The sequence below is a fragment of the Mercenaria mercenaria genome, chromosome 1, assembly GCF_021730395.1.
Source record: "Mercenaria mercenaria strain notata chromosome 1, MADL_Memer_1, whole genome shotgun sequence".
Lineage (NCBI taxonomy): Eukaryota > Metazoa > Mollusca > Bivalvia > Venerida > Veneridae > Mercenaria > Mercenaria mercenaria.
Window position 1 is genome coordinate 112,544,492 of NC_069361.1, and position 22,987 is coordinate 112,567,478.

General features: G+C 35.6%; 1 protein-coding gene across 1 annotated transcript; it reads left to right on the forward strand.

The window, feature by feature from the left end:
* Positions 1 to 7,851: 7,851 nt before the first annotated feature.
* LOC123526245 (nucleoside diphosphate kinase 6-like) lies at positions 7,852 to 8,208 on the forward strand. Its single transcript, XM_053529424.1, has one exon. The coding sequence runs from the start codon at positions 7,852 to 7,854 to the stop codon at positions 8,206 to 8,208; it is 357 nt and encodes a 118-aa protein (XP_053385399.1).
* Positions 8,209 to 22,987: the final 14,779 nt, after the last annotated feature.

Consider the following 22,987-nt stretch of genomic DNA (forward strand, 5'->3'; position numbering starts at 1 on the left):
AGGTTTTTATTTGATCTGACATAAAGGCCTAGTTTTTTTTACCTCAGGTTATCCAGTGAAAATGTGGCCTCTGGAGTGTTAACAAGGTTTTTCTATGATTTAATCTAGTGATCTAGTTTTTGACCTCTGGTAACCCTTTTAATTTTGACCTAGATTACAGGGAGACAAACATTCTGACAAAGTTTTAGGACGAAACCTAAAATGTGGCCTCTAGAGTGTTAACAAGGTTTATATATGATTTTATCTAGAGTGTTGCCATAATTTTTCTATGACTTGACCTTTAAGCGAACTAGTTTTTGACCTCAGGTTATCCAAATTCAGAATTGACCTAGGGTGTCAGCAGTCAAATTGTTGAGAAGCACAATGACAGACTTAGGGTAATCACAATAGCTCACCTTGTGCTCAGGTGAGCTAAAGATCAGACAAACTGAGAAGTTACTAAATGACAACTCACTACAAACAAGATTATAACAGACAGACACATGATCGTGTGCAAATCTATTTGCATCCCGGCAGTTTAAGAGCTTAGACTTGGGAGACAAATTAGCCTCTTGTGCGTGCTTAATTTTTTTTATTTGTCTTGATAGTAGTTTTGAAATTACTCTTTCTTTAGTACCTTGCTTGGTAAAACAAATCCTAATTTTGCTTTTATATAGACATATAACAATTATTCATTGAATAAGCTGTCCAGTTGTTTCTATATACACATGTATGTATTATGATGACAGATCACATAATTTGTTTTATCCATTCATGAAATAAAGCTGATTTGTGAATAAAAACTTTTACTTATAGTACTGGATGCTTTTGTCAGGCTTGAAATAAGTATGTATAGCCTAGCTCGAGCAAAATAAGCTTTTTTTAAGGAAGCCAGTGTTTGAAAGCAAGGTTTCTTTTTTCAATTACATTTCTTGTATTATTTTCATTTCAAGAGGTTTGATCCTTTCTCAATCTGTATTGAAAATTTCAGAGGAATCTTGCAACTTGTTTCAAAGATACGGCACTCGAATATTGAAGGAGATTGTGAAAAATTGCCATTTTAGAGCAACATGCATTTTTTTAATTCATTGGAAATGTGTACCCAAAACAAATATTAGTATATATAGGTCTTTGTTAGATCTACATCTTTGTCTCTCTGCAGCTGTCTTGTTTTTAGACTGCTTTTCAATTTCACACCCAGTTTCTGAATTCTTCGCTTTCCGAGGCCAAAAATTGAAATCTACTGATAGTTCATCCATTTTACTCTAGAAATTTAACTTTGTTACAACATACAGTTCTAGGTATAAAGTGTCGGACAGTCCCAACAGTCACAGTTTCTATTGCCAGGACAATGAGTTATCCTCAACACTGTAAACTGTAGTCAGTATTTTAAATTTGCAGGTTTCAACAAGTTAATGCTACTTCTTGCTGGAAAACATGAAATTTTTGGAAATCTGTCATCCATGTACAATTGTTTTGGAATTTTTAGACTTCTTAAAGTAGTAACAAAAACATTTCTGAGAACTGCTTTAAACGTGTTAAAGGTATTTATGTTAGTCTTGTTAGAAAATGTTCATAGATGAGAAATGAACATGAAAATAGTCATAATTGTATTTAGAGAAATATTGGAACAGGATTATATGCAGTTAATACAGCTGTGACTGTTGGGACAGAAACCGTGACTGTTGGGACAAGGATTCAATGTGATGTATGGGTGATTTGTATCAGCATATTAGCTGGCCTGAAATATATATATATACAGAAGGGTTAAGGAATATTTTAAGACAGATTTATCTTAGAAATCTTATATTGTTGTAAAACAGTGAGCAAAAGAAGAGGTACACAGTCAAACCGTGACTGTTGGGACAAATTTGGTGCATCTAAGGATAATAACCACTAGCATGCATGCAGTATTTTGAAGAAGGTTAGGATATGGTATTAAAGTGGTGTCTACTGACTAATGAAAAAGTCAGGTTACATACATTTAAAGCTTCCTGTATTCACCCTTATTACCCGGATAATACAAAATGATGTGATAACTCCAACATACTATAAAATGGCCGATCAACGGTTTTGGAAATTCCACGTTTTTCGGTAAGTTGCTGTGGCTTGATAAGTGATTTTAACCCCCAGATGTTGCAAAAAGAACGAATGGCGATTTGTTTCCATGGAACTCAAACTATTTTACTGTATTTTTGTGAATACAATACACAATATGTTAAATAGTTTACAAAAACCATGTAAGTTTAGTTTGAAAAATCATAAAAAATATTTAGAATTGTTTTTCATGCTTGTAATTCACTGTATATACGACTCAACCATTTCACTATCTGTCATAGTTTACAGTAAGTTGTTTACTTTTGCCGTTTTAATGTCAAAACCATTTATATTGATCTGTGTATGAAAAATGGATAATAGCCAAAAATGACCATGGATAATGCCCTACATGCGTTGTCTTTGAAAGTGGATAATAACCAAAATGTATTTTTTTTATTGACATCCCATAACAGATTGACCAGTTTTGTGTACGTGGACATGTTTTGATAAATTACTTTGTAACAACATGATGATATGAGCCTGTTAACATTTTTATGCTAGTAACAGGCACAGTGTACAACTTGCACCTTCCTGGTATCAAGTACACATGTGCATATGTATTATTTCCCCCCGCCAGGCCCTTCCCCAGCCGCATAAGGCGCCACGCTACCGCGGCGCTTAAAACACGAAATACAGCTTCCCGCAGCGCTTAATTATCCCGCGCGGTGCCTCAATTATTAGCGCAGCGTCTTAAATCAGTAAGCGATTTCATCCCTGTGAGATACCTCAGGTAAATGTCGATCGGGGAAGTTTATGAATACAAAGTGTAGCTAGCTGTTCACCGTGTACTGATAAGGGTTTAAGGTATTGGACCCGTAATAGAGTATCTCCTTTTTGAAGAGTATTCAATTCCTACCATAAACCTACTTCGACTGCAATTTTCAGGGGGGCGTAGGTTCAAACCCCACTGGGACCAAATTTTTTTCTCCATGTTTTCTTTTTTTTCTAGTAAGTTTTTACTTCTTTCAAGACTAATTATGTATGTATTGTACAAACGTGGAAAATTTTCATTTTATAAGCGATTTTTTGCTGTTCAGTGTGAATTTACCTCTGAATCAGGAGGGGTAGAGTTAGACATCTTTAAAAATACTGAGTTACGTGCGGTAAAAGTTCTCTATTTTGCCTTCATTCTTTAGATTACATATTTTGGAAGAAATGCAGGTAGGTTTTACTATTGCCCCAAGGTTATTTTTGAATGAAGTGAGCAAAATTCAAAACAGACCCACAGGATTCAACCTTAATTTTTCAATGTTGGAGTTAGAATTCTGTCTCATTAAATCTGTTTACTTGAAGCACCCTAGAAAAAAATATTTTTACAGTTTTATTTTGTGTTTTATAATTGTTTAACAACAGTTTGATGTTTCTTTTATCAAAATTAATGCTGTAATGAATTCTCTGCAGACGTTTTAGATAGTGGCCATCACACTGAATTTTGTCTCTTCTTGAGCGTGAGGAAATACCATACATTATACAAAATTTACAAAAAACGGCACGGTAAAAGTTGTTTAAAATTTGCAATACAGTGTGAAACATGGTCAACTTTAAGAATATACCAAGCAAATGCTATTTTTTAAACATTACTATTAGGGGTCCAATACCTTAAAGGCCACACGTGTTGATGAAAGTCTGTGTTTTCACAAGTTTGCGGTTAATTGGAGCAGGAGTGATAGGATTATAATTAGTTAAAGATTATAATTAGTCTATGCAACGAAATGGGATAACAGTTGGTGACGGTATGCATGGGTAAGTTAATTGTTATCGAGTAATAATTAGCAGAGAAAGGCAACTGTATTAAACTGTTAAAATGACCAGTGATTCTTTGACTTTTGTATCTCTCAAAGTAAACATGAAAAGACCAAATGATACAAGTTTCAGTGGAATAACAAAATTTAGGGCAGGTTACCTAACCATCGTTCCTGGGAAAGACCAGTTCCAAATAAGCAGCTGCCTACTTTCTCATGTAAAGAACCGGGCTAGTCGGTAAAAGGGATGAATGAATTCTCTTCTGCTGTATTTCAAGGAAGTCAATATTTCTATGCTAAATAAACATTGATTTATTTATTTACTGACTATATTTACAGCATCATGTATGGTCCAAAGAATTTTAGAAGAAAAAAAAAACAAGAAACTTATCAACAACAAAAAAGTTATGATTCATTTTGTCAAGTCATTGAAACATGTCATTGTAACTTATGTTTCATTTCAGGCTCTTTCATCACTCTTCTCCCTTGAAGAAGACCGGGCGGTTATTGAACAGTTGAATGGGCACAGACGAAAGCCACCCTTACCACAGATGAACACTTTGAGCACCATGGAGTGGATTGTTGGTAATCTGTCCGAGTCTCACCGAAACCTGAGCAAAGTCGCTACAGTGGGACTGCTTCTACCAACCTCCACAGCTGGTGTGTATACATGTTCTTTCTGAAACTTGCTGCTTGCAGTAAAATACATAGTTAAACTTGAAATACAGAACCTGCTTCTGTGTGTAAAAAAGCTGCAATGGTGTTGTTAACACCCACAAATATTTAACAGAAATACTGTTGCAATTCATTGTGCAGAAGAACACAAGATAAATGTCAAATCTTAGGAACTTTTACAATATAAACCCATCCTTGGTTATCCTTGCTCTGGGAAAATAACAAATACTTTTTTTTTGTACTTTCAGATTGTGAGAGAGGTTTCAGCAGTTGAATGTGTAAAGACCACCCACCATTCACCGGTGAGCATGAAAGTGCTTAATGCCTTACTCATGATGTCCATGCAGGGACAAAAATTGAATGACTTTAATTCCAGTGGTGCAGTAAAGGAATGGCACAGTGCCAAAGACAAGACACTTACCGGTATATGAAAACAAAAATGCCTATGTGTTGTTAGTGTTATTACAAGAAGTGGAAGGACATAATTATGTGTTGTTCGAAAATACATATAAAAGAAGTGGACATCTGTGTAGTGTATATGATATATTGATGGTTATATGATTATGTAAAAATGTAGAAGTAATGAAATACATGTTGTTGTGTTTTTTTGCATATGGTATACTTAAAAAAGCACTATTTGGGTTCGATTTTTAAAAAAAATCGAACACGGGAGGGGAAACCCCTCCCGCACCCACCCCTTATCCCCGCCACGCAAACTTTACCCCAGCGCCTTACAAAATTTCTGGGGAAGGGCCTGGGACAGTCCCTTTTTACCCCACAGTCTCCATATTCCATATAAAATACATACATGTATTTGATTGTCAGCTACCTTTTATAATCACTAATAGCACAAACCCTGTTCACATTCTGAATACCTAGGTGTACATATTGGTACACCAAGACCTCTCTTACTGACCACTTGTATAATACATTGCATTGAGCATGCTACAGCAATAAGTTACCACATTTCATGCGTATACTTATCTAATATACAAAATTCTACCTTAAGAACACCATATGCAAATATTAAACTAAACTTACACGAAAAATAAACGCAACAATTATATTTCCTCACCATTTCATTTTAAGAGCATACATCAATACTTATATTCCATATTTCGCTTCCGGTCATTTAAATGGCGCTGCACATAATGGTTGTGAACCTCGTGCTATTTTACCACGAGGCGAATCAATACAAACTTTGCTGTGTATAATTCAACGCCAATTAGGCGTGACTTAACCGCTATTTCCGGTGTTTACCGCAGTATTGTTATGACCTAAAAGTGCAGACACGCCTCGATGCATAAAGTTGATCTATACATTGCCTCATTTACAAGATATATACTCAACACCGATTAAATTCCTTATTCAAATACCAAGGCTAAATATGGCAGAGAGAAATCGAATTTTGGGACTTTTAACCGGTGGAATTTCACAGATACAATGTTTCAAAATTAACAATTTTGACGTTAGTTGAACGTGTTAACATTACAGTAACAGCTGGTGACCGTCCACGTTCAGTTGCACCGCGTCTGACAAGCATACGTCAAGATAATATGATACGTCAACGTCATTTACGTGACAGCTTTGTGACGTCGCAATCCACGTCACATGTTGTAATTGGAAATCCCGGACGACCAATTCTCGGTGACAGTCATAAATTGTTTGCGTAAACGCGGGATTCATTTCCGTCGTCCAACTCGATGTCAGGCTCTTGTCATCGTCAAGAAAAGCAACGGTGGGCTCTAAATAACCGACATCGTCAGTGGGGAACTGTTGTATTTAGCCTTGTATAGGCTGTCATACAGAGAAATGGTGGCTATACGCGTTATTGACTGCACTGACGTTAAAGCATGGAAAGAAATATGATCTCAGGCGATATTCATTTTTTGATGGTATTTTTTTTCTGTTATGTTTACTTTGATTACACACATAAATCTGTATGGTTAAACATCAGTAGGTTATAAATATTGACTATTACAATACTTGTTGCGTTTCTTTTTCGTGTCAGTTTACAATGTTGACTGTTATCCATATAACATTTTGGGCTTTATCTTCGAAATTTCTGTGAACACTTTGGTCAGTATCCATCGACTAATACATATGCTTATATATTTGTACATTTAAGTTATTTGATCTAAGATAAAAACTTCCTAACATGTTCATATCATTGTTTATATATTAACTAAAAATTACAAAATAACATTCATTACCGAAAGTCCATTAAATGAGGTTGACAGCGGTTTGAATCGCCAAACTCGTTCTCAAAAGCAAAATGTAAACATTGTTAAAGGGTTTCCAAAGTGAATAATATGTCCCATATGCAAATTGTTTAGTGCAAATGGTACAGCTTGTAAACTATTTTGAATCAGTTATAACACTTTAAACGATCAGAATGAGTAATTAGAAAATATTGAAATAAACAATGTCCTTATCAAGTTTGACAGTTCATCCAGTGTGTAGTATTTTGGAATTATCATATCATTTCGTATTATCCGGGTAACAAGGGTGGTATTGTTTTTTTTAAAGTGAACTGTTTCCTGATGAAAGTAGATGGCTGTGCTATAGTATAACCACCAAAAAAGATCCATATAGTCTAAAATTTGTTCTGGGCACGCATTTCTCATAAATAAAAAAAATGCATGTCGCGCTAAAATGGCAATTTTTCACAATCTTCTTCAACTTTAGAATGTCATATCTTCGAAACCAGTTGCACGATTCTTCTGAAATTTTCAACACAGAAAGGGTCAAACATTTTGAAATGAAAATAATATAAGAAATGTAATTGAAAAAAGAAACCTTGCTTTTAAATGCTTTCAAACTTTGGCTTCATTAAAAAAAAGCTTATTTTGCTCTAGGCCATATATGGTAGTGTTCCTTCATTTGGTTTTCTTTTACTTTTAGAAATATGGTATATCTCAATCAGAGCTTGAAGAAAGAAGGAAAAACGCTCAAATTCTAATGGACAGGCTGAAGAAAGAGGCTGGAATCAAGGACAAATAGATTAGTATTTTTATCAGACTTGGATCAAGTTTTTATAAGTATTTTAAACAGTAGAGGACTGCAGAAACTATTTATTTGCAGTGTTACAGTATGTGTTACAATTGATGTTGTAGAATAATAGATGTCAGCTGAAATCAAGATGGCTGCAACTAAAAGGAGTTTGCAGTTAACACTTGCCATCTTAAAACCGAATGTTGTGTCTCATCCGCATCTTGTTCATCAGATTAAAGACATGATGCATCAAAGCGGATTCTTGTTTATTCGCTCTAAAAGGATGCACTTGACTCGTTCGAGAGTGGAGGATTTTTACAGAGAGCATGAAGGCCGATTTTTTTACAACAGGCTTGTGTCATTTATGTCTAGCGGACCAATCAGCACTCACATTTTGGCTCGTGATAATGCTATTGTGGAATGGAGGAAGCTCATGGGAGCTACTAAAGTGTTTAAAACTATACATGATGACCCGGATAGTATTAGAGGAAAGTTTGGCTTAACGGACACCCGAAATTCAACTCATGGATCAGATTCTGATGAAAATGCTCTGAAGGAAATGAATTTTTTCTTTCCAGAGTTTGATGTAGCAGACTGGTATAATGAATGCGAGAAACATTTTTTGACTGGTGATATTTATTTTGATGAAGAACATGATATCCATAGATATCGATTGAAATCAGAAGTGACAGAACAAAATTCGAATAAAGGTGCCAGCTAGCAACGATTTTGTTGATCACAATAAAAGTTTATTCTTTTGATCATGGTTCAAATGTTTGATTAAAATAATAAAAAGTTGTTCTTTAATCATATTGATTGAAAATTGTGATTTAATGAAAATTTTTAATAGGGAGTTCACCAGGAATATGAGGTTTTCTGCAAAATTTGGCAATGCAGTTTTTAGTCAGGTTTTGTTCAAGTATTTGGATTAGTTTTAAACTTTAACAACTGATTCCATATGCTTATTAAATATTTGTTTTGACTGATTGCTTAATACATGTTAGATTTTCACTGGATGTATCATTAAAATTTGATTTTCCTATCCTGATAGGATATGTATTTAGGTCACCTGAGCACAAAGTGCTCAAAGGTGAGCTTTTGTGATCGCCCTGTGTCCGTCGTCTGTCAGTCGTCAACAATTTGACTTTTAACACTCTATAGGTCACAATTTTGGCCCAATCTTAATGAAACTTGGTCAGAATGTTACCCTCAATAGAATCTTGGACGAGTTCGATATTGGGTCATTTGGGGTCAAAAACTAGGTCATCAGGTCAAATCAAAGGAAAAGCTTGTTAACCCTCTAAAGGTCATAATTTTGGCCAAATCTTAATGAAACTTGGTCAGAATGTTACCCTCAATAAAATCTTGGATGAGTTTTATATTGGGTCATCTGGGTTAAAAAACTAGGTCACCAGGTCAAATCAAAGGAAAATCTTGTTAACACTCTAGAGGTCACAATTTAGGCCCAATCTTAATGAAACTTGGTCAGAATATTACTCTCAATAAAATCTTGGATGAATTCAATATTGGGTCATTTGGGGTCAAAATCTAGGTCACCAGGTCAAATCAAAGGAAAAGCTTTTTAACACTCTAGAGGTCACAATTTTGGCCCAATCTTAATGAAACTTGGTCAGAATGTTATTCCCAATAAAATCTTGGACGATTTCAATATTGGGTTATCTGGGGTCAAAAACTAGGTCACCAGGTCAAATCAAAGGAAAAGCTTTTCAACACTGTAGAGGCCACATTTAGGACTGTATCTTCATGAATCTTGGTGAGAATGTTGATCTTGATGGTCTCAAGGTCCAGTTTTAATCTGGGTCATGTAGGATCAAAAACTAGGTTACCAGGTCAAATCAAAAGAAAAGCTAGTTTACACTGTAGAGGCCACATTTATGACCATATCTTAATGAAACTCGGTCAAAAGGTTGATCTTGATGATCTATAGGTCAAGTTCAAATCTGGATCAGTTGGGGTCAAAAACTAGGTCACTAGGTCAAATCAAAGAAAAAGCTTGTTAACACTCTAGAGGCCACATTTATGACTGTATCTTCGTGAAACATGTCAGAATATGAATCTTTATGATCTTTAGGTCAAGTTGTAATCTGGGTCATGTGGGGTCAAAAACTAGGGCACTGGGTCAAATCAAAGGAAAAGCTAGTTAACACTTTAGAGATCACATTTATGATCATATCTTTATGAAACTTGGTCAGAATGTTGATCTTGATGATCTTTAGGTCAGTAGGTCAAGTGAGCGATACAGGGCCTTCATGGCCCTCTTGTTTAAGCATAACTTTAAATTAAGTAAATGATTGTGTGAATTTAATAAACATATTTTGCCTAAGGAATGATATGACTGTACATTTTGTATTGTATTTGTCAAAGATTTTCCCCAAAAATGCTATTGCAAGGGCAGATAACTTTTTAGCTCACCAGAGCTCAAAGTGCTCAAGGTGAGCTATTGTGACCAGTCATTGTCAGGGGTCTGTTCTGTGTCGTCCATCAACATTTGCCTTGTGAACACTCTAGAGGCCACAGTTGTGACCCAATATTTATGAAACTTGGTCAGAATGTTTGTCTTGATGATCTCTAGGTCAAGTTCGAATCCGGGTCATGTGGGGTCAAAAACTAGGTCACCCGGTCAAATCAAAGGAAAAGCTTGTGAACACTGTAAAGGCCACAGTTGTGAATGTTTGTCTTGATGATCTCTAGGTCAGTTTTGGAACTGGGTCATGTGGGGTCACAAACTAGGTCACTAGACCAGATTAAAGGAAAATCTTGTTAACACTCTAGAGACCACAATTTAAGATTGAAACTCATGAGAATTAGTCAGAATGTTTGTCTTGATGATCTCTAGGACATGATTAAATCTGGGTCATTTGGGGTCAACTAGGTCACCCGGTCAAATCAAAGGAAAAGCTTGTGAACACTCTAGAGGCCACGGTTGTGACTCAATCTTTATGAAACTTGGGTAGAATGTTTGCCTTGATGATCTCTAGCTCAGTGTTGAATCTGGGTCATGTGGGGTCAAAAACTAGATCACCCGGTTGAATCAAAAGAAAAACTTGTTAACACTCTAGAGGTCACAGTTCTGGCCCTATCTTTATGAAATTTGGTCAGAATGTTTGTCTTGATGATCTCTAGGTCAGGTTCGAAACTGGGTCATGTGGGATCAAAAACTAGGTCAGTAGGCCAGATCAAAGGAAAAATGTTTAGAGGCCACGTTTTAAGTTTGAAACATATGAGAATTGGTCAGAATGTTTGCCTTGATGACCTCCAGGTCAAGTTCGAATCTGGGTCATGTGTGGTCAAAAACTAGGTCACCCATTCAAATCAAAGGAAAAACTTATTAACACTCCAGAGGCCACAGTTGTGGCCCTATCTTTATGAAACTTGGTCAGAAATTTAGCCTTGATGATCTCGAGGTAAAGTTTAAAACTGGGTCATGTGGGATCTAAAACTTGGTCAGTTGGCCGGATCGACTCTGGTGAGCTATATAGGGCCATCATGGTCATCTTGTTTTTAATACTGGTGGCCTATGATTTTTATTGCATATGTTTTGTTTCTTTGATGATTGTCCTTCAATATCCAAAGTTTGAAGAAATTCTATTATTGGGAAAAAATTTGCCCATCTCATATACAGGGAATTCTAGTGTACGCCTTTAGTAAATTTAGTTTGGATTGATGTATTGAAATTAAACTTGGCCTAAAAGTAGCTTATAGAAAAACCAAGGTTTGAGTTGTTTATTTGGTCAGTCATGAAATGTTTATCGTCAGCATAACTTAATTAATAAGCATACAAAATTCCATGGTCAGGCTGTGGTTTAGAGCATTGGGCCAAAGTTGTACTGATATTTTGCCATTCATAACCATTTTTTAGCTCAGTTGAGCACAAAATGCTCAAGGTGAGCTGTTATGACCACCCTGTGTCACCTTTGTCATCATCAATTATCTGACGGTTTACACTCTAGAGGTCACAATTTTTGCCAAGTCTTGATGAAACTTGGTCAGAATGTTACCCACAATAAAACCTTGGGCAGATTCGTTTTTGGGTCATTTTGAGCCAAAAAGCTTGGTCACTTAGTTAATAGGAAAACATTGTTAACACTAGAGGCCACATTTTCTACCTCGTCTAAATTCACTTTTATCAGAATGTTTGTCTGACTGAAATCTAATGCAAGTTTGACACTGGGTTACAGGAGGTCTTGAACTAGATAACTAGGTCATATTGTAGAAAAACCTTGCTAACACACTAGATGCAAAAATTTTTGAACTCATAAACCTTCATTATAATGTTTGTCTCTAGATTTCTGGGTTGATTTACAGTTGGTTTACCCCGACAAAAATTAAAGGGGTCACAAGGTAAAATCAAGAAAATACTTTTTTAAACGTAAGACCGCTTTTTTCCATTTGATCTCGTAAAAAAGAGTCGCTGTCTCCATAAAAAAAGATCAAAAAAAAACGGGGTTACCGGGATGTTTAAACTAGGTCATTTGGTCAATAATTTTAAAAACCCTTTTTTAACACTAAGCCCCTTTTTCTAATAGTTTTCAAAAAACTTGTTAAAATTTTTTGGTCACAAAAAATCTACCCCAAGTTTAAAACTGGGTTTTATCGACTTCTTAAACTGGGTCATTATTCAAATCATAAAAAACCTTGTTTACACTTTTAGCCCCATTTTTTCTATTATTTTTTTCATAAAAAAGCCTGAACTTTTGTCCCATAAATACAGTCAATTTAAAAACTGGAACCGATACCCTTAACATGTCACTGGGTAAAATTAGAAAAACAGACCCAAAACTTTTTTTCTGCTTTACTTTAAATTTTGTCTCAACAAAGTCGTGTCAAGAAAATTTTAATTATCCAGGCCCGACTTTAGAGACTTGATGGGAATTTTTTTCTCTTTAAAATCTAGGAAAAAATTTGTTACGGTCACTTGGGGAAAAAAACCAGGCTTTAGGTCAAATCAAGAAAAACTCAGGGATTTATTGTGATCACTCGTCTTCTGTAAACTTTTACCTTGGATCGATAGAGGCGAATTTGAAATTGATCTCGAAATTTGGTCAAATGATGACCTTGAGAAATCGGGCCAAGTCGAAAATGGGTCCTGGGACAAAAACTGGGGTCACTAGGTCAAATCAAAAAAAACCTTTTTTAAATTTTGCGAAAGGGGCTGATTTTTTGCCCCCTTCGAAAAAGGGGTATTTGTTTTGCAGACTGTCGGTCGGTGGGGTCAAATGAAGACCAATCCTTTTTCCGGATGAAACCAAGAACGTTTGGGCCTAGGATCATAAAATTGATAGGGGGGTTGATCATCACCACAATGACCCCTATTGATTTTTGGGGTTGTAGTAAAAGGTCAAGGTCAAGTGACCCTGAATAGTAAAAGGGTTTCCGGATGAAAACTCAAAACCTTTTGGGCCTAGGATCAGAAATTGATGGGGGGTTGGTAAACCTGCAGATGCCCCCTATTGATTTTGAGGTCAGTATTTAAAGGCAAGGTCACAGGACCCTAACAGTAAAGGGTTTTCCGGATGATTACTCAAGAACGCTTAGGCCAATCCAAAATTGATAGGGGGGTTGGCCATGCCCAGCAGATGACCCCTTTTGATTTTAGGTCATATGTAAAGGCAAGGCACAGTACCGGGAACAGCAAAGGGTTTTTCCGGGCAATAACTCTAAAAGGGGGGCCTGTTCGGGAAAAATTGATAGTTGGGTTTGGCCATACCACAGATGACCCCAAAATTTTTTGATCAAAGGTCAAGGCAATTGGCCTAAAACAGTAAAGGGGTTTTTTCTGATTTTCCCTTGTCCAAAACCTGGGGCATAGGGCTTTGATATTTGGATGTAGCAAAATCAGTGGTCCTCTCCAAAGTTTTTCAGTTTATTTCCCGGGGGTCAAATATGGCCCACCCCGGGGTCACATGGTTAATAAGATTTTATAAGGAAAAAAAATTTAAAAAAACCCTTGTCAAGACCAGGGGGCCTGGGTTTTGATTTTTTGGGGTATAGCATTATCTAGGGGTCCCTACTAAGATTGTTCAAATTATTCCCCTAGAGTCAAAATGGCTCCCCCTGGGGTCACAGGGTTTAAACATGATTAAAAAGGGGGAAACCTTTGAAAATTTTCTGTCCAAACCAAAAGACTAGGGCTTTGATATTTTGAAATGTACATCATTTTGGTTCTCTCCCCGTTTTCAAATTTCCCTCTAGGGCAAAAAAGGCCCCCGCCCCAGGGGTCATATTTTAAAATTAGACTTATATAGGGAAAAACTTAGAATTTTCATGCCATAACTTACATCATTAAAAATTTGGACCAAAGTTTAGTTTTGAGTGGCAAGATAACCTTGCATGATTTGACCTGATTTTAACCTAGTGCCCTACTTTCACTTTTCTGTAGCTACACCTTTAAAAATTGGGACCACATGCATGGGTTTGTGACCGAAAAAAACTTTGACCTTGTTTTTGACCAGTGACCTATTTTAAACTTTTTTGACGGTACAGGCTTCAAAATTTGACCACAGGCATATTTTTTTCCAAAATAAAATTTGACCTTGATTTTGACCTAGTGCCCTATTTTCACTTTTCTCAAGCTACAGCCCCCCAAATTTGAAACAACTTTTTTTGGTACGAAATAACTTTGATCTTGAGATTACCTAGTGCCTTATTTTTCACATTTCAAAATACAGGTTTCAAATTTTGGACCCGCTAGTTTTGTGTTCCGAAAAAAACTGACCGGTTTTGACATGACCTGCTTCCATTTCTAAAGCTACAGGTTTCAATTTGGACTGCAGCTATTTTTATGTTCTAAATAAAAATTTGACATTGATTTTACCAAATTCCATTTCACTTTTTCTCAACACAGCCCCCCAAATTTTTGAAGCACGTGTATTCTGTCTACCAAAATGAATTTTGACCTTGAAATTATCAGTGACCTGCTTTCACTTTTTCTAAAAGCCACCTTAAATTAAAATTTTGGCCCACATTCTTTTGTTTTGTCCCGAAATGAAATTTGGGGACCTTGTTTTTGACCTTGAGCTACCCTTAAAATTTTGGGAAAATTCCAAATACCAGGGGAGGCCAAAATCACTCTGTAATCTCCTTTGGGGCTAAAAAAAAAGGGCAATTAAACCAGAATGGTAGAACTTTTTTTTTACATGACATATAATTTCTTTTTCCTTTGAAATTTTACTGAAGAAAAAGGGGGGGCTTTTTCGTGTCCACGAGCCTTTTTAAATAAACTTCAGAATTTTGGTCAAATGAAAACCTTGAGAAGTCTGGGGGCCAAATAAAAAGGGGTCAACTGGGATAAAAAACTAGGTCACTATCAAATAAAAAAAAAACCCTTTGTTATCATAGGGGCTGTTTTTTCAACTGATCTAAAAAAATTTTGTCGAATGAAAATTTGATAAAACTAGTCAAGTTCGAAAATGGTCATCTGGGATCAAAAACGGGTCACTAAGTCAAATAAAATAAAAACCTTGTGAAGCGTAGAGCTATATTTTTAAACTGTTTCATGAATTTGGGTCAAATGATTGCCTGATGAAATTAAATTGCCAAGTTCAAATAGGGTTTATCTTGGGTCAAAAAGTGGGTCACAAGGTCAAATCTGAGAAAACACTTGTGTATTTTAGAGGCGTTTTTTTCAATTGATTTTCGTGAAATTTGGGTCAGAATATTCCCTTTGATAAAGTCTGGGCCATTTTCGAATATGGTTTATCTTGGGTAAAAAGTAGGTCACAAAGCCCAAATCCAAGAAAACCCTTTTTAATGCTAAAAGACTGTATTTTTCACTTGATCTTCATGAAATTAAGTCAGAAGATTGCCTTGATGAAATCAAGGCCGATTTTCGAATAGGGGTCACGGGGGTCAAAAAGAGGTCACAGTCAAATCGAAAAAAAAACCTTTGTGTTTCGATAGGGGCTTTTTTTTTCAATTGATTTTATAAATTTGGTCAAATGATTTGCCTTATAAAATTTTGATCGATTCGAATAGAGTCATCGGGATCAAAAACTAGCCATTTGGCCCAATTCAAAAAAAAACCCTGTGTTGCGATATAGCTGTTTTTTTTCAATTGATTTTTATGAAATTTGGTCAAAAAAATGATTGCATTGATGAAATCGGGTAAATTGAATAGGGGTAAAACGGGGGTCAAAAAGAGGTCACTGGGTCATGCAAAGAAAATACTTGTTTAAACTCAAAGAAAAGATTTTTGGTCCAATCCTAATGAAAATTGGCCAGAATATTTGTTTCCATTAAATCACGGGCAAAAAATTTTACACTGTTAGGTGTTTTCCAGGTGGGGCGACCTGGGGCCACTTGGGCCTTTTGTTTGTTGATTTTCAACATTTTGTCAAAGTTGCCTTGAGAAATCTGGGCAATTTTTGAAAGGGCATCTAGGGTCAAAAACAGGTCACGGGTCAGATCAAAAAAAAAAAAAAACCTTGTGTATGAAAAAGGGACTCATTTTACACCAGATTTCAAAAATTTAAAAGCAAAATGGTTCCCTTGAGAAACCTTTTTCCCTTAAAAAATAGGGACGCCCTGGGTTAAAAACCCCGCCCAAAGGTCATATCAAAAAAAAAACTTTGTGTAGAAACAGGAACTGCATTTTACCCGGATCTCCAGGAAATTTGATTTAAATGTTTTTTCTGGATAAATCTAAAATAAATTTTGAATATGGCATCGGGGGCAAGACTAGTCCACCCGGCAAATCAAGAAAAAACTTTTGTTTTCAATAGGGGGACATTTCATGTAATTTTTTAAACTAACCGAAAAACAAAGGCTAAAAGAGACTTTGTGATCTCAAGCCGTCGTTTTCGTCGTGAGTCGTCAAAAATTTGACTGTTACTCTAGAGGTAACAATATTTGCCCGATCTATGAAAATCTCTCAAAATGCCCTCAATAAAATCTCGGAGATGTTTTGTCCATGTCATCTGGGGTGAAAAACTAGGTCATTAAGTCAATGAATAGGAAAACCTTGTTTGCAATGTAGAGGCAACATTTTCTCTCTCATTTTTAAAGAAATCTAGGATTTAAATTTAAAACGGTTTCCCGAGATTTAAAACAAAGGGCACTAGGGCAAATGTAAAAAATTATGATCGTTTTCACTCTACAAGGCCACATTTTCTTTTTTATCTCTTAAAATTTTTAAAAAATGTTTATGAAAAACTACGTTGGGGGGTCAAAACTGGGTTCCCTGAAGTGAGTCCTAGGTCAAACATGGAAAATCTGTTTACACTTTTGATTTTCACATTCACTTTTTGACACAGAAATTTGTCAGAATTATGTTCTCTAGAAACGTTAAGATCAAAAATGGTATGACTTTGGTCAAAAAATACGTAACAGAAAAACCTTCTAACACAGAAGCTAGGGGAAATTTGAAACTCTATTATCAAGGGCAATATCTAGGCACCCGGTCAAACATAAAAACACTGTCAACATTTAAAAAGCCCATTCTCTCTTTATCTTCATGAGACTTATCGAAAGATCGTCGTTTAAAAATTTTGGGGCAATTTGAACTTGGTCAAATCGTAATAACATTGTTTGCTTGTATTACTTACTTTCTTAACCCGAAGGGACATAAATGTCAACAGCAGATCTCACCCTTTGCGCTTTGCAGCGGTCGTGGAAGACACTTTTTTTTTTCATGCGTCTTGGTTTTCCTCCCCACCTGAACCCTACAGCAGAACCGGCTTCACAAAACTGGTAGACCTGAGCTCTGGGTGGGGCTGTATTTTCCTTGACTTTAAATTTGGGTTCCCGTCTGGGGAAGAACCTCTGGTTTGCTGACCTGGCTTGTATTCCATTTGTCTGTGTTTTCGTTGCTAAGACACTTCTAAAACGTGAAGTCCTGACCTGTTTGCGGTAGATAACACCTTTTTAAATTAGCATCATATCTTTACAGAATGTTATCTGATGAAAACTAGGGCAAGTTCAAAGGTTAATCCGAGGGCAAACACTATTTCCCCCGGCAAACAAAGAACAAATTTGGGTTTGTCTATACCTGATTTTACATAAACGTTCAAAATTTTTTGTCTCTTGAAACTTTCATAAATTAAAAAACAGGTTATCTGGGGAAAACTAGGTCATAAGATGATAACGGGCCTTTATTCCTCTTGTTTTTAGTTTGCTTTACTTCTGGGCTAGTTTAATATCGTGCCTTTTAAAAAATTTTTTCCTTGTTCACTCTGACGAGGCCGATCCTATAGTAGCGTGACAAGATTTTTAAATTTGGTTTTCTCTGGTGTTTTAATTTTTGAATTGTCGTGTTGACCAAGGGAAGGGGAAAACAACTTATTTTTGGGCATCTTAGAGGGGATAAACTTTTTTTAGGCCAGGAATGTTCAAATATGAATTAAACCTCAATTTTTTTACTGTCTGTTACTTGTGTTAATGAAACTTTTTGTTGAAAAACAAAAAATGCTATCAATTCAACTATTTTCTCTCGTTGGAAAGGGGAAATTTTCCCCGGTGTTGACTTTCCCTTTAACTTTTAATGTGTTTTTTTGTCCTTGTTGTTTTTATTGTATGATTAGACTTGTCCAAATAAACAGGTAACCGAGGGAGACACGCACACACGCCGCTAGTTTGGGGTTTTATTTTTTTTTTTTTTTGTTGTCAATTTTTAAAACCCCCTCCCCCGCCCATGTACTAAGTAGGACTCTTGACTTTACTATTATTTTGCGCCAGGGAATATACTTAAGCACATGAGAAAGCATGTATGCCTTTAATGGATATTTGGCCAATTGGTGTACCCTGAACCAGGTGAAACCAGCATCTTCATTTACATTCTGACTACCTAGGCATTTAAAAAATCAACCCGCCCGCTTTCAGTAGGTAAACGCGGGCTACGGTCGCGGGGTCGTGATTCGATCCCCGGCGGGGGGTATGTTCTCCGCACTATTTAAAACGACATTTTGGGCTGAAATATTAGTCCTCCCCTCTGATTCATTGGGGAAGTTTGGGAGTTATTGTGGAGAACAGGTTTGTACTGGTACAGAAACCAGGAAAACGGTTAGGTTAACTCCCGCCGTTTATGACTGAAATACGTTGAAAAAACCGGGGTTAAACCCAAAACAAACAAACAAACTTTAAAATCTTTAATAAAAGTTATTTTTACAGTACATAACATAAAAAAACTACAAAAAGATCCTTTGGAAGCACAGACATAACCAAGAAAATAACCGTAAAATAATAGCAGACACGATTTGACTTAGTCTGTTAATGAGGGGTTAACTTTATCATTACAACCGAGTACAAGCACATGATTGATAGTTAAGATCAGTAAAATATCATCAATATGTATTCCTTTGAATTATGCTGGATAATGTTTAAAATATTTAAAAGAAAATACTTGCCATGTAGAACAAACTATATTTTTTTCCCGGGAAAAAAGTTGTGACCTATATTCCCCCGAAAAAACCTTTCTGAGAGCTTAAAATTTTCGGAAAGCAAATTAGGGCGCTTCTGTTTGTAAAAAACCAGTTCGGTTTCAAACCGGTTGCCAAACTTTCGATTGTTTTTTAAAACTGGTTTGACTCGAAAAAGGGTTTTTGTCGTTTGTTTCAAAAACCCAACCGGTTTGTCAAACACCCAAAATGCCCCGAGGCGGTTTGTTGTATCCGAGATTTACTGCATTCGGAAAAAAAAAGGCGACCGTTGGGCCAAAAGGAAACGGGTAAAGAAAAAATTAAAATTGTTCATTTCGGTGAAATCCCTGGGAACTTTATTCTCACCGAATTCAATTGTCAATAATTACTTCAAAAACATTCTCTTTGATTGGCAGTACTCTTTTTCATCATTTCTCTAACCATCGAAATATTCCATTTATTTCGTTCCAAAATTATTTTCCCTCCCAAAACCAATTTTCCAATTACTGTTATAGAATAAAGTTTTTAAATTTATAGAAAAGTGTCTTTTTCTGAAGGATACATACATATGCAATATTTTGTTTTTTAAAAAAAAATTTTAATGTCTCTGTTGCTAAGCAAGGGATCACTTCTTGTAGTGTAAAGAAACAAAATTCTTTTTGAAAGAATTCGGGTTCAAGTCCTACAAAAAAGCCCTATGCACATTGACATAACTCTTATGCCAAAACATCATTAGATATAAAACATATGCAGAGCATTTTTTAGCCTGATAAAGATGCAGTTTTAAATTTTAAGAGCAAAATGCCAAAATATTTTTTTTTTTTCATGCATAAAAATTTTTCAAAAATGAACTTTCATTTTCCAACAATTTTTATTTTTTTACCCCTGACAAATTTTAATTAAAAATAAAATTTGACTGACAGAGGACCTGTTAACAATGAAAAAAAATGGCCGAAAAACCGGAAAAAGTCATAAAACTTGTGGGGAACTAATTTTTATGGTTTTTCATAGTTGTGAAAATTAAATTTCAAACAACCGATAAAATCCCATGTTTTTATTTCAAAAGTTGAATTCCATCTTCGGCCCCCATGAAATAGCCTTTTCAATATAGACAAAGCATTATCACAACAAAAAAAAATGACTTTTAAGTCTTAAAAAGAGCTAACCGTACCTGTTGTCAAATTTTGTACAATCATTACAATGCAAATTTCGGACACCGTTTGCAAAACTTTGTTTCCACTGATAAGCTTTGTACCCAGTTCCAACAAAAATTCTTTTTTCCCATTTTTCAAAGCAAAAGAGAAACACTAACCAGCTACTGATTTAAAATTTTTTTTTTTCAGACTTTTAAAAATTGATGATGTTTTAGGGAGGTTTTATTATATTTCAAGTCAAAATACCTGAAATGATTTTTTTTTAAACCCATTTGTGACAAAATTCATTTCCTTTTAAAATAATCAAATTGCGGGAGGTAAAGGTTGGTTTTCAGGTATTCAAAATGGATTACTGCCTTTATCAAAGTGGCTGTTTTTAAACAAATCCGAAGGTCAAATAAAACCTACTTTTACAGATCAAAAACTACCCCGCTATTTTACTCAAAAGTACAATGCATGAAGACATTTCATTTCACTTCTTTTTTTTCTTGTCGTTTGCGACTACATCAGACCAGTCCCCCGATGAAACTTGGGGTTTTCCCGCAGACCCCTCAATCCCCCATACATTTTTCTGGGGGTTGAGGTTTATGGCCAAGTCGCAGCTCGTCCTGTCAGGGCCTTTTACATTTCTGAAATATAGCTCCGCAGTTGATCTTTCTTCCCCACATAAACAAGTTGGCTATGATGTATTTTTGAAATAGTGACATTCAGCTTGTAGTGCCCTGAGGAACCCTGACCATCATCACTTTTTTCAGACGATCAATGAGTGAAAAGCATTTCCTCCACCCTTTTGGTTCGTTATGCCTTATAAGGGACTTTCCCCTTTGTAACCACGTTATTTGGTTTTTCGACAGTTCTAGCTTGCCATTTTGCGCCTCTTCATTGCCTGCAAGTCCAAAAAGGAGGGAACCCTGAATGACTTTCAGGTTATATCAGGCTCTGATTCTCCTGGCTACCGCGGAGCTTTATTGTTGATCAAAGTTCCACGACGACAGTGATCTGTGAGAAAGACATGAGGAGCTTTCTTCTCCGAGTCTTAAATCATTGAGGGGCCTTCATGGGGCCCCCATTTCTGCCTAGTAATTGCTTCAGTGTTTTTCCTGGGCTGCTTTATGTAAGAAATTTCAATTCACTGAAATAATATAATTAAGCATACGTATATTATGTTAAAATGTATACCATGGTTTCGGGTTCCCCCTTTAAAATACAGTGAAAAAAAAGTTAAAGTATCAAGTTTATTATAAAGTCGGGGGTTTTCATTAAATCCCACCAATCATTGTTGCCAGATTTTGGATGTACAGTGGTCATCAGAAACAAGTCAGAGATTAAATATGTAACCCATTTTTTTAAAGAATTTTAAATTAATATTTTTTTTTAAACAAGTTTTTGTGAGGTAAGATACACTCCGGGCCAAATACAGCGGGTTACTTAAAATCATCCAGACCAGAGTCAGATTTATGTGTTTGCTTAAACCCCTTGGTATATAACACCCTTTTTTTTGCAATTAACTACCACAATTGCAAATTTTTGCTGATGTGTCTTAAACAAGGAAACAGCAGTGATTTCATTAAGGAAGTACCCTTTACAAAAACTTTAATCTCAATTTTCGCAAATTGAAATAAAAAAAGTCTGCTTGATAGTGATACAGTTAAATGATTACATCTGGTCTTAGTCTTTGGGCCGGAGGTTGGGGATTTGATTAAAAAAATTTGTCCTTTCAATCTGTGTGTTCGAACCCTGCTGGGGTGTAGAATTCTTTCATGGGGGTTTTTTTAAGAAATCCCTGACTTAAAGGACAGGGGCAAACCCTAGCTCCCCCCCCATGCCTTAAATAATGCATTGAAAGTTGAATATGACCTATAATTCTGTCATCTGACTTTAAAATTTAAAAAAAACAAACTTTTTATTCATCTTTTGGGTCTAATGGCTTATTTGTTGAGTGAAAAAGGCTGTGATCACTGTTTTTGCTTATACACATGTTAAATAGTGTGGGCACTGGGGTAGTAATATAGTACATCGTCACCTCAACGAAAAAAGTCGACTTTTTAAAAATTTTATTAGAGATACGACTTTTTGCGTTAGGGGACGACATGTTTTTTAATTGTTGGTCTTAGATACAAAACTGTCATTTATCTCCATTTAGAATAATTTTAATCCAGTTTTTCTAGATTCGCCTTTATTTCATAAAAAGAGCTATAAAAAATGTTTTTTTAACTTTTTTGGGTTTTTACAAACCCCCGTTTGTTCAAGAACTTTTTTAACAAAAACCCCTTTAAGTTTGTCATTAGTTTTTATCCAAACCAAAACCAAAAAACCCAAACCGGATTTTTGCAGATATATAGAGCATCTAAAGGAAAGGGGCAAAATACTATATTTTGATAAATATCCCCAAAAAGGGCCCACTTCCCTACAAAAAAAGTTAAACCCCTTTGGATATCTACCAGTTTTTAACCCGTCTAGACTAACAAAGTCTGTTGAGATTATAAGTAATCTGTAATGTAACTTCTTTCTCCATACCGATACTTATAGTTATTCAGAAAACCCTTTTCTCTCTAGGCTTATCAAAATGCAATTCTTAGACCGATTAGTACCACTTGTCAGTAGCCACCCTAAATTGACCAGCAACAAGATTTTTTGAACTACTTCAAATAATCTGTACCAGATCTTTTTTTATTATTCGCTAGAATTGAAAGAAAGAAAAACCTTTAATTACCACATTGTAAATTTCCTGTAGAAGTATATGTTCAAGCATTTATAGTTGCTGAGTAACTGATGTTAAACTTTTTTTTTGACATCCACGTCCTTCAAAATATTTTTTTCAGTAATTTTTATTATTATGGACAATATGACGGGAGTGTATGTTTCCGTTAGAGTATCATTAAAACAGGGGTTTGTTGGACTTTATGAAATCATTACAAATGAAAAGTACTTTTTTTTTCAAATCAAGATAAAACTTGGCCATAGGTCAAGGTCG